The sequence below is a fragment of the Vipera berus genome (genome assembly GCF_964194415.1).
Source record: "Vipera berus genome assembly, chromosome: 4".
Taxonomy (NCBI): Eukaryota; Metazoa; Chordata; class Lepidosauria; order Squamata; family Viperidae; genus Vipera; species Vipera berus.
In genome coordinates, this window is record NC_138206.1 from 110,966,318 (window position 1) to 110,978,740 (window position 12,423).

At 44.0% G+C, this 12,423-nt stretch overlaps 1 protein-coding gene across 2 annotated transcripts in view; it reads right to left on the reverse strand.

Annotated features, from left to right (window-relative positions):
- Window positions 1-7,119: 7,119 nt before the first annotated feature.
- The window catches only part of PIBF1 (progesterone immunomodulatory binding factor 1), a 95,288-nt gene continuing 89,984 nt past the window's right edge, over window positions 7,120-12,423 (reverse strand). For both annotated transcript variants that reach the window (XM_081326849.1, XM_081326848.1), the window contains exons 17-18: window positions 10,607-10,780; window positions 7,120-7,377 (exon numbers count right to left, since the gene is read on the reverse strand). In XM_081326849.1, coding sequence (XP_081182975.1) covers window positions 7,321-7,377; window positions 10,607-10,780 — 231 coding nt within the window. In that variant the 3' untranslated portion in view covers window positions 7,120-7,320. The remainder of the gene's footprint in view (window positions 7,378-10,606; window positions 10,781-12,423) is intronic.

The window sequence follows — 12,423 nt, forward strand, 5'->3', positions numbered from 1 at the left end:
GCAGCACACTGCTGGCTCATATTGAAGTGATTGTCCACTAGGACTCCGAGATCCCTCTCACAGTTACTACTATCGAGCAAGGTACCACCTATACTATACCTGTGCATTTGATTTTTCCTGCCTAAATGTAGAACTTCGCAGCTAACAACAACAACAACAATGGTTTTTCGAAATAGCTCTATAGAAGGAACATCAAAAGAGTATGTGTCCAATGATCTCCACCTCTCCTGAGCCACAGGAGCAGTGTCTTTCAGACAATGGTGTCTTGTTATACTTGCTGTACAGGACAGCCAGTGGAAACGCATGGCACCTTGTGAGCGAAAAAGCTTTCTGGTGGTTTGCTGACTCCAACTGGCTGAGATAACAGGCAGGTGTAACAACATATCTAATAGAGTCTGGAGCCAGAAACAGTGGAGTTAAACCTAAGCCCGCTTGTCTCTTGATGTCCCCTACCCTTTGTCGCAAAATTTGTTTTCCTTGGTCATAGTCCAATTTGAGTATTGAGGCTGAAGAGGAGCCTAGTTTGCCAAGGTTGGACTTGACTGCCTTGATCCATGAAGAAGAGGCTAGAAATGTTCTAGGCTCAGGCCACTGTGGTTTGTCAGCAAGCCACTATTAAGCCATCATAATCACATATAACGGAGCTGTTCTTTGGAGAATGGATAGACGTTTGAAGGGACTTTTTGCTGGTGGCACCCTATCCATGGCCAATCCTCTCCTGACAGTCCATTTGTCAGACACATGTGTAGCTGCCAAATCTAATGGGCTGGTTTCTTCTGCTGCTGGAAATCAACAGATGATCTTGGCTGATGTTCTGATCTGTTTTGCATTTAATGTAGTTATGCCTAGGGGTGGCCCTTTAGGTCTGTCCTGCAGGATCTTTAAAGGTAGTTAATTCTGTGATGCTTTCGATAGGGATTTTTGGCCTATGAGTGTCTTTTAACTCTCATGAATTTATCCTGCCACATAGTATGTTGCTGGAAGGAAAACAAAAAGGTATAAAATCATAGCAAGAGACTGCTGGTGGAATTTGGGATGGAGAATTGGTGATAGCTGCAGCCCAGAAGAATTTCGGATGAATTCCTCATCTAATACAAGGATAAATAAAATACTGTCCCAGAAAGCATCGTTCTAACAGAAGCCTCTGTCAGCTGCCATGATGTGGTTCCTCTCTACTCAGAGTTTGTGTTCAATATCTGCAGTGCACGTTTACATGTTTACTGTGAAGTAAATCCTGCTGAATTCAGTGATTCACATTACTGGATAGTTGGATACAGGATTGCAGCCATCCTAGGTGGGTTAATTTCCCCTTGTTTTATTTTCTGACACACAGTGGTTTTAAATTGAGCATTCTCAGCTTTATCCCTCTTCCTGTGCTGGCCTTCGGTGCTGGCTGGAACCCTTGATTCTGGTCATATGTGCAAAATTAGTTCAGCAATTTAAAGCTGCTATGATCTAAAGATCCAAGAAATGGATTCTGTAAGCTCATTTGATCTCAGCTATGGCTCCATATCCTGGATAGTGGCTTGCATTAGAAATTTGGTGGTGATATTGATCATTTTCGAAAGGATTTTGTGATATGGGAGTTCTACTATTTTTTAAAAAAATGTCCACTGGTTTAGCCAGGCCAAGAAGAGATTGAGGAGTTAAGTGATGGCACTCAGCAAATAGACAAACATCTATTCACGTACAGAGCATTACAATGTCTTTCACACACTTAGAGAGTGTTAGGGTTAGAGGTGTTTGAAGCCACCTTGATGGAATATAGAAAGACTGGGATGTGCCTCGGCAAGTTTTTACTTCAGACTTCTGGAATAAAGTTAGAACTTTCTCCAGCCTGATGAACCCAGTTCTCTTGCCTTAATCCAACCAACGTGTCAGACTCTAATTTCTATGTTCTGAAATTCCATTCCTTTCCTCTCTAGAGGATGGAAAGATCAATTTTTAAGGGGGAAGGTTGGTTTGTTTTTTTTTTTTTGGTAAAATGACATTAACAAGGGGATTGATGAGTGCACTTGTGTGGATGGAGAGTTTTCATCTTCTAGTGACATTAAAACACAGGGAAAGAAGCAGGAGTCCCTCAGCACCTCTTGCTTTCATAACCACTCCATCCCATATTTTGCATATCTGTTGTTAGCATCAACCCCTGAGATTAGAAGATTTCAAATTCTAAGTGCTAATGTGATCTTAGAGCAAGTTAATAATTAGCCTTGCAATGTTTGATTGTGTGGCTAATGGCACGAGCCACAGCTTGCTTCTAATCCTGTTTCTTCCCAAATGAATTTCAATGTCCGAGAGATTATTTTTAATGGTATTAGTTATGTTAATTCTACAAATGTTGCTCCTTTTATGGAGGCTCCTTTAAGGTGGCTTGCAAATGCTTTCAATGAACAACTCACACTCTGAAGACACTGGGAGATTGTGTTTGTTGTTGCATAAGCTTGCTCTGTGTTGCCGGATTCTCTCAGGAACAGTGAGAAACACCATGAATCACACACTGGCTTGCCATGTAGATTGCCCCTATGTTCCAAATGAGGGTCTGGCTTTGCCCATTCTGCAAATTGAGCATTTCTTTTCTTTTTGCCAAAGAAGGACTTGTGCCCTACCTTAAAAAAAAGTGGAAAGGTAGCAGTGAGCTGTGACTTAGGTATGCATTATCAGTACCTTCTGAGGTTGAGCTTTGATGATTCCAACAGTTTTGATAGAGAGACAATGATCAACATACGGCTTTATAATGTAAATCAGCTGAGCCAGATGGAGGTATGCAAATGGGCTCCTCAAAACAATAAAGCCAAGAACATGAGATGGGAGGGAGAAGGGGGCTCTCAAAAGTGTTTGGTCATCTCCTTTGTTCCCTGGGGAATAGGGAAGTCAAGAAAGGTGGTGGGTTACCTTAAATGCTAACAAAGTTGCGTGGTTTAATCTGGAGAGATCTAGGGCCATTGTCTCATTATTGACACATTCCTCCGCTTTTCAGAACAGGATAGCTTACCTATTGGGAAGAAGACTCTGAGGAATTTAGAAGTCCTGACATAACTGTGTACGATAAAAAAAATAAATCAGCTTCAAATTTTATCTGGTCATGGATACAAATCCCTCAGGCTGGACTGCTGGCAACTTCACAGTCACGGTAGCAATCCAGATGCCAGCCTAAGAGAGAAATGCACATTTCATTTCTTTTCTTGTGTTCCAAAGAAGGCAATTAAACTGCAACCAATTATTATGAAACATTGACAAAACATCTGATATGCAGCAAGTTTCCTGTGCTGATCTATGCTTGTAATCAGCCATTCCAAATTCAAATGTACTGAGCTTTTGTTGTTGCTTTATCAATTGCATTTAAAGAGGATTAGAAGCTGATTTCACATTGTTCAGAATGACCCTTCATTGGTTTAGCAGGGACAGAAACATTCAAATGTGTTGTTCCTGAAAAAAAAAACCCATCAATCATTATTATCTACTTGTTTCAACTGGCTTTAGTGGACTGAAAGTAATAATATTACAGACAAAATCATGTTTTAAAGGCAACTTTTAAATGAGGGCCTTCAAGGATGAAAACTTGTATGTGCAACTAAATATTTGCCACCCATGCCTTGCAGCACAAAGTTAGGGAAATGAAAATGGACCTTGCACAGAGATCAAATCTTAACTTTTCTATAGAATTATATTCATCTGAATCACATTTATCTTACTCCCAAAGACTGAAAGGTGTTTCAGACCACCTGTTTAGATTTCCATTTGCATCGAAGCAGGGAGTAGGCACAGTTACCCTGTGATATAAAAAATTCCTGAAAACTATTATATCAAGAGAAGGTAAAAATCCCAGGACAAATTCTAGTCATTTCATTTTTTTTCTCTCCAGATTTCTCTATTCTTAGGAATGATCTCATCTGCAAGCAGGGGAGTGGGAGGGGGAGGGGAGGAGAAAAAGCAGACAAAAAGTGTCCCATTAGAGACACATTTTGGCGAGATGGCTGCTGCCTCGGGCAGTTGATTTTGGGGTCCCAGTCAGCACAGAGAGTTGAATAGATCCGGTTTTTATGGAAAAATCTCTCATGCAAATGGTTGTGCTCTTGAGGTTTTCTTGCCCATCATTCCATTCTATGCATGCCTATCCTGCATAGAGTGGCCTAGTTGATTGTAGTCCAGTTTTGTTGGTGGGAAAATGCCACTTGGCTCTCCTGCATGAGGCTCTCAAGGTCTTTGAAGATGATCAAAAGGAATGGGCTACGGCAGTGATGGCGAACCTTTTAGAGACCGAGTGCCCAAACTGCAACCCAAAACCCACTTATGTATCATCGGGTGCCGGGTAGGCGTGGCCCTTTGGGTGGGCGTGGCTGCAGTGGTAATGGCAGACTGGGTGGGACTAAAAAGTTCGATCAATCAATTCCAACTTTTCCCCTGCGAGAAGTTGAAATTGATTGAACTTTTTTTTTAAGCGGAAAGGTTTTATAAAACCCAGCTGAAGGCCTAGGACTGGGGCGACGGTGCACGTGCCCACAGAGAGGGCTTCGCGTGCACCCGTGCCATAGGTTCGCCACCATGGGGCTAAGGGCTGGCCTGGAGCTCCTAGATGGGTCAGGATTACATCCCCCCAGAATCCACAACCGGTAGAGTCATCTAATACATCTGGAAGGCAAGCTGAGAAGTGTACTTGTAGGTGACCTGAAGTTGAATGACTCCAAGTTAACTGTCTGGCCCAGACAGTCCTCCCCTTTCTCTCTGCCATTCACCCAAGAGAGACTGATTATCCCTTTAGCAAACCGTCTGCACACATTTACAGTTTTCTTATTGCAATGAGTGCACTTGAAAGACTATCTAATCCTGAAAGAAAGAAACTTAGAAATATTTTCATATCAAAGGACTTCCTAATTCCGCATTGCCTTCGAATTTACCATCAACTTCTTGGCTTAATTATTGTGAAGGAGCCTATATAGCCAGTCACTAATGAATTGTCAGGCTCTACAAAATGTTATCTACTGTACATCCTTTGATGGCTGGAAATATTTTCCTTTGGTCTCTAAATACAATGGTTTTCAGCAAGCAGAAGGGGGGGTGTCTCCCCCCCCAACGTGATGCCTTCCAGATGTCTTGATCTACAATGGATATCGAGCAAATTGACAGGATGAAACAAGATGATGTCTAAATTTCATACTGCTGGGGCACATGGGATGAAAAAAGCTCCTGTTGAAAAAAAAAATTGCTGCAGATTTGTGTAGGGCAGCAAGGTAGGCTGGATGGATACCGAGTTGAAAATAAGCAATAGCTGGTTAAGACAAAAATAGTCATTATACTTAGGTGCCACATGCCTTTGCTATCTACCCTGCTTTTTATTCAAAATGTGCTACGTGCTCATCTCGGGGCAAAGACGAAGAAAAGACAAAATCAAACTCTAACATCTGTGGCTTGTATGAAGGATATTACACCACAAATTAGCCAGAACAGTCCTTCAGCTTGGCTTGATAACCTTAACAAATTTATAAAAAAATATGACTTAAAAACGATTTTTCATTTCCCTCTAGCTCTTCTAGCTCTCTTGAATGCCACAGAAATCCCCACTGATAAAGATTATCTACCCCGCCCCCAGGATTTCTTAAAGCTGTCCTCCATGCATAGTTGTATATATGAAGGATTTCAACATTGAGACCCCATCTGACCCTCAAAGTCCTAGAGTTACAGGTAGTCCCCGATTTACAACCACTTGTTTAGTGACAAAAGTTACAATGGCACCAGAAAAAGTGACCGCTTTTTCACACTTTTATAACTCTTGCAGTATCCCCGTGGTCACATGATCAAAATTCAGACGTTTGGCAACTGGCATGTATTTATGACGGTTGCAGTGTCCGGAGGTCGTGATCACCTTTTGTGACATTCTGACAAGCAGAGTCAATGGGGAAGCCAGATTTAGGTAACAACCCCATTACTAACTTAATAACTGCCGTGATTCGCTTAACAATGGTAGCAAAGAAAGGTCATAAAATGGGGCAAAACTGACTTAACAATTGTCTTACTTGGTAATGGAAATTAAGAAGGGGTCAGTTGCGGTAGTTGAGGACTGCCTGTATTTTGGGCAACCAAGAAATGGATCAGCTGCCCCTAAAGAAGAGCAATCTTGATAACCACAAATCTGTAACTAATATTTTGGTGTGGACCTCAGCTTTCTGTTCGGCTCTGTCTTGAGTTGTGTACGCGGAGCACCACAATGTAAATGCAGAATATTGTCCCTGTTAAAAGCCCTTGTCATTTTCTAGTTAGTCAGTGAACTCCACTGACAACGATGTAGTTGGGTTTATCAGCGGTCTTGAGTATGCCACAAAAAAAGGAAAATTATGTTAATTGAGACAGGGTGCAGAAACGGTGGAACTGAAATAGAATCCAATTTGCCAGTACAACATAAAACAGCCCTATCGAAATTCAAGCACAATAAATCTTCTTAATTGGAGAACCCACCAATATCTTGTCAGCAGCATCAAAGATTCTCAGGATCGAGACCAAATTATTTGATGTAAAATGTTCCCGGCTTTTCTTGGTCTCTCGTCAGCTGCAGCAGGCTTCTGCCCACTGCACATTTTTAAAATAAGCAATTTTGGCTCGAGTCTGTCAATACAGGTCTTGGAAAGAATGTCTGCTCACCCTAAGCCAACTACTTTCTGTAGTATCTCTCCCTATGTTATCTTTCTTGAGACTGTTTCATTTTAAATCCTCCATTTGTTGTTCCTTTAGAGCCTGTCATCTCGCTGACCTTAAAGGATTAAAAATAATGTGGGTGCTTTTGTTTAATTCTGGAAGTTCCGTGGTTGCTTATTATTTTCGTTAGGTTTTAGGGCGTCATTTCTGAATTTGATTCAGACTCTCAGTTCACTGGACCTGATCCTACTGACCTGCAGAACATCAGCCATGGCTTGGTGGCCATCTGAACAAAATCTCTGCCGTTACTTACAATTCATCTATTAAAAATGTTCTTGAGATCTACTCAAATGTGCTGGGGATTGTTCTTTTCATTTCTTACAACCATTCCATTGCGAGGCTATTTCTCCATTCCTATCAGGAGAACCAGAGAGAAGCTTGAGGGTTGGTGCTTCAAAATGAATTTCTCAATAAACACCCATCTCACCTTAATACTGTCCAATGTTTTTTTTTTATTAGCCGCATTTAAGCTTGTAGACCAGTGGCACAAATCCTGAATGATCACAAAGGGTCTCTTTGGAGCCACAATGATATTAAAAACAAAGGGAGTCAAAATGCACTTATGAAAATAAGAGTGGATTAATTAGGAGGTTTTAGAACATGATTGCGATTCTTCTTCCCTGGAATAAAACTTTAGGATGATTTGGTTTGTTTCCCCTTCTTCCGGACTTGTGCTGGAGCCTCCTTTGTCTAGGAAAAGACAAGACAAGACATGAACACCGAGCCAGGCCAAGCAACTTGCTCCCCTTCTGTAACCTTTCTGTGGAGACCTGAAACTCTGCTGACAAACAGGTCATCCAAATTGCAGTATCAACATGACAAGAGGCAAACCATCCACAGCAAACACCAGGAAAGGAAATCCAAGATCTCTCCCAGGAAACCTATATCCATTATGCAAGCCCAGCACATTTGACTATAATTTGTGCGAGACGCTTTTATCCCATCGACTTTGTAAAGAGCCACAGAGCTATGGCCAATAATGATGGCCTTGCTCAGAACCAGATAGAGACATTGCCTCGTAGGTGCCCGTGCCTGTCTAAAGGCTAGCAATAGCATTTAGACTGATATACTGCTCCACAGTGCTTTACAGCCCTCTCTCAGGGGTTGTTGTGATTCAGGGTCAGCCTGTGGGTTCGGCAGCTGGGTCGGACGACTCAGAGGAGGAGGAGGGGGGTGTTGAAGAGCTTGCTGATGAGAGCCCTCAGCCAGGCCCCTCCCACCTGGTCACGACGGAGACCCAGCTGTGTGAGCCTGACAGCGTGGATGAAGATGACCCACAGCTGGCCCTGTTCAAGGACGCCCGACGCAGGAGGCAGTCAATCAGGAGTAAACAGAGGAAGGCAATGGGGCACCTCGGAAGGAGGCAGAGAAAAGCCACGCCCTGAACTGTATAAAAGGGGAATGCGTGGGAGGGCTGGTTTGCTGAAGGCAACCGCTTGAAAAGCTCCTGTTTCTTGGTTCGTGTCTTGTTCTGTTTGTTTTTGTATTCATAAATTTGGCAGGCTTAATTCCAGCCTCTTGCCTTCTTGTAAAAGGGGTTGTCCCTGCCTTTTCTGCAGGGCCGGTAGCAGGCTGGTACAGAACAGGGGTTTACAGAGTCAGCACATTGCCCTCAACAATCTGGGTCCTCATTTAACTGATCTCGGAAGCAATGGAAGGTTGAGTCAACTTTGAGCCGGACAGGATCAAACTCTTAGCTGTGGGCATAGTTAGCCTGCAATACTAACCACTGTGCCACCACGGCTCCTTTACAGTGCTTATGGGAGTTTCTGCTCTAATGAAGGAGAACATTTGAACTGTGGGGTCCTTGGTGGTCGCTGAGCTTGGTTGTTTTCCTACAGACATTTCATTACCCAAACTAGGTTAACATCAACCGTGCTAAACTAGCACTGATGACGTTACCTAGTTTGGGTAATGAAACGTCTGCAAGAAATCAACCAAGCTCAGCGACCACCAAGGACCCCTTGTTTCTGCTCTGCCTGGAAGGAAGTTGGTCCATGGGGTCCAACTGCTGATAATCTACGCGTCATGGATCCAGAAGGGCAGAGGAGAAGGCACGTCCTCATCTTCTGACCATTACATGTTCACTTACGCCAACAAGAAAGTGGGCAGTAAGAGTGAGAGTTCAGAAACTTTGCAAGGAAAAGCGCTTGGCACTCTCCCTCCCTCCCAAAGTTAAGACTATGCCTTGGTGCGATGCCATGATTCCCGGGACGGGGGTGCAAAAGAAACTGCTCTTTGTAATGTTTCAGGCTTTCAAAGCATTTCAACTCCAGAGAGAAAATCCAAGAGAATCACCAGTTGGCTTAGCCTGCTGTCAGGGTGTCTTATTTGGTTTGCTCAGTGGAGACCGTTGCTTCGAGCACGCTTAGCATAGTATTAATTGCCAGATTCCCTCTAAGGCACTCTTAATTACAGATTTATTCCTTCCAAAACAATCTCAAGTCACAGCGGGTCCAGATTAGGGGTTTCACTTCTGTGATAAGGACATATTCTGTAGGCAGCCCGCTTCTTACTGATAGGCTGAAACCAACATATGTGACTTTGAACATCCCTTCTGCAGGTTACTGGTAGGGTGGTCCCAAGGAAGTGTCAAGTGAGTGAGATCAAAACAGTGCATTTCTGAGGAGTTTTAGACACGCCAAGGAGCAAAATGGACTTCGGGAACCTTGAAAGATGCCGAAGGCCTGAGAAACCATCCTCAATTGTTCTCGGCCTTGCCTTCCCTGGAGGATGTGCTTGACATGTGACCTCCAAAGGCTACCCTGCTTTGTATATTACCATCAGCACAAGCCACCTTCAAAGCTACAAGACGAAAGAGATGGTGCTAGACTTCCGGAGGAAAAAGGAGGAACCTGCACCACTTTACATCGGGGGAGGACTGTGTGGAGAGAGTTTCCTCCTTTAAATTTCTGGGAGTCTACATCTGTGAAGATCTTACCTGGAAAGTCAGTACAACCCAGGTGGCCAGAAAGGCCCAACAGAGGCTTCACTTTCTCAGGGTCTTGCGGGAGAACAGGGTAGAACAACGGCTAATGACCCTCTTTTACCGGTCTACTATAGAGAGCGTCCTCTCGTACGGTATTGTGGTTTGGTATGCTGGTCTGACAGCTGCGGATAGGAAAGCATTGCAGAGGGTGGTGAGCACAGCACAAGACATTGTGGGCTGTCCCCTGACACCACTGGATGACATCGACAGGGCTTGCTGCCTTGGAAGAGTGAGGAACATTCTCAGGGACGACTCACACCCTGGACGGTACCTCTTTACTCTCCTACCATCGGGTAGGAGATATAGGAGTATAGCCAACCACACCAACAGGCTGAAAAACAGCTTTTATCCATGGGCTGTTAGGCTTTTGAATGGGAAATAATTTTTACAAACTTTATGTATGATTGACTTGCGAGGCCGGTGTGTTGTGCAATTAGCTCACATGGTGTAATAAGATGGAGGGTTTGTGTCACTGTAAGTTGGGGGTGGGGGCAGGAAGGGAGGCTCAGCCAATCTCAATGTATACATGGTTGAACTTTGACAATAAAGGTCCATTCATTTCTGCAACTGCAGGTCTGTGGTGAAAGAACATCTACGGTTGGAAGTGAGTGAATGCAACAGACAAAAGGAGCCCTGGTGGCGTGTTGTGGCAAATTCTGCTTGCTGCCAGGAGTTCGATCCCGACCGGCTCAAGGTTGACTCAGCCTTCCATCTTTCCCACGTAGGTAAAATGAGGATCCAGATTATTGGGGGCCATATGCTGAAGGCACTATGGAGCCGTACAGAAGTCTAAGTGCTGTCGCTATTACTAAAAGCAGCATGGCAAGGCTCCAGAACTGAGGTGAGATCAGAACTCCCCATTCAAAGCCTAGCATTGGCATGCCACAGTTGAAAGGAGCCGCATGGACCTCAAAACACTATTCTACTTACAAAGACTGTTGGCTTGGGTGCAAATGTATTTCCATCCTCGTGTGGGAAGTGGAACTGAACTGATGGATTCGTGATAGACTTTTCCGGCGAAGTTTTTCTCTGTTTCTGAGGCAAGTTGTCCCCTTGAGGTTGACCACGAAGTGTAAGCAGCATCTCCTTCATCGCAGCTAGCTCCTAAAGAAAGCAAAGCACAGGATCAAATTGCTGGAGACATCCTCCTGACATCTAATTTGGGCCTGCAACCAGAGGCACTGTGGTCAATGAGAGTGGCTACTTTTCCTTTCTGGCCTCTTTTATTTTATTATTTTTTTTATTGAAAAGTTTTACAGTACATTTTATCTTTAACAATCCCCCCCTCCCTCCACCCACCCCTACCTAACCCTCCCTATCCCTCCCCCCCATTCCCCCCTCCCCCCCGACTTCCCAGAGCTAAATACAAGGTATAAAAACAAAGAACAATCATAAACATCCATATGCTAACAACAATAAACTACTAATTCTATCGCACTCTAGCTCATATGAAATGACTACAAGCAATACTAATATTACATATAAAAAGAAAAAAAAATCTGGCCTCTTTTATTTATTTGAAGCCACCTCATCATGGAAAAGGGACGCGGTGGCTCAGTGGGTTAGGACGCTGAGGTTGTCGATCAGAAGGTCGGCAGTTTGGCGGGTCGAATCCCGAGTGCCGCGTAACAGAGTGAGTGCCTGTTACTCGTCCCAGCTTCTGCCAACCCAGCAGTTCGAAAGCACGTAAAAAAAATGCAAGTAGAAAAATAGGGACCACTACGGTGGGAAGGTAACAGCGTTCTGTGCACCTTTGGTGTCTAGTCATGCCGGCCACATGACCACAAAGACGTCCTCGGACAAGCGCTGGCTCTTCGGCTTTGAAATGGAGATGAGCACCGGCCCCTAGAGTCGGAAACGACTAGCACGCATGTGCGGGGGAACCTTTACCTTTACATCATGGAAGCAAAAAGGAAAGGGCAAGGAAGATTTTTGTCCTTGAAAAAGCCAAATAATTTGTACCTTGGTGGGGGGGTCTCTAATATCAGCTCTGAAAAAAAACAAGTTCTTTCTTTCCAGAGCGTTCTCCCCCCTCCCCCCAGAAATAAGTTAACCAAACCCTTTAGATGCAAGAACACTACTGGGGGATTATGATACTGGTTCGCTTCACATCAGCCTGGGAAGCCAGGAGGTGTTTTCAGTACTGTCGCCTAAACTGACCGTAAAAGTCTGAAGACTGCAAGCCAAAATCTCTCTTGTTACAGCAAAATATAAATGAAGAACCTATTTTTTTTTACTTCAGTATGACTATCACATGAGTTGCATCATGCTACAGTTTTCATAATGAACAAGTCCCAGAAGGAGGAAACAACAATTCTTCATCTATTTCAGGCTGGAAGGCGAGCTGCACTCTCTTGCTTTCCATATAGCGGTATGAAATGGACTCCCTTAATGCCCAATATTTCTGCAGGAATCTCCTGGGCTGCTTTCCCAATCCTGCAGCGCTCAGCGCTGCGTGCGCCCTTCTCGTTGCTCCACCGTTTAATATTGCAGCTATTTGCATAATCCAACCACGGGCACCGACATGTCAAAAAGAAGTTTTGGCTGCGGAGCAGCTGTTTTCCGAAGGCTGCATAAGTGATACCAACATGTTGCTGAAAGTTGTAAAGTCGGCAAAGACGTTGCCAAAGCAATGCATAGATGAGATGTCTTGATGGAAATAACTTGGACCGTTTTATGACAGGCAGATGCTTCGTCCTCGGCAGACCATCATCGCGGTCCAACCATACCTACTATTTGTAAGCCAG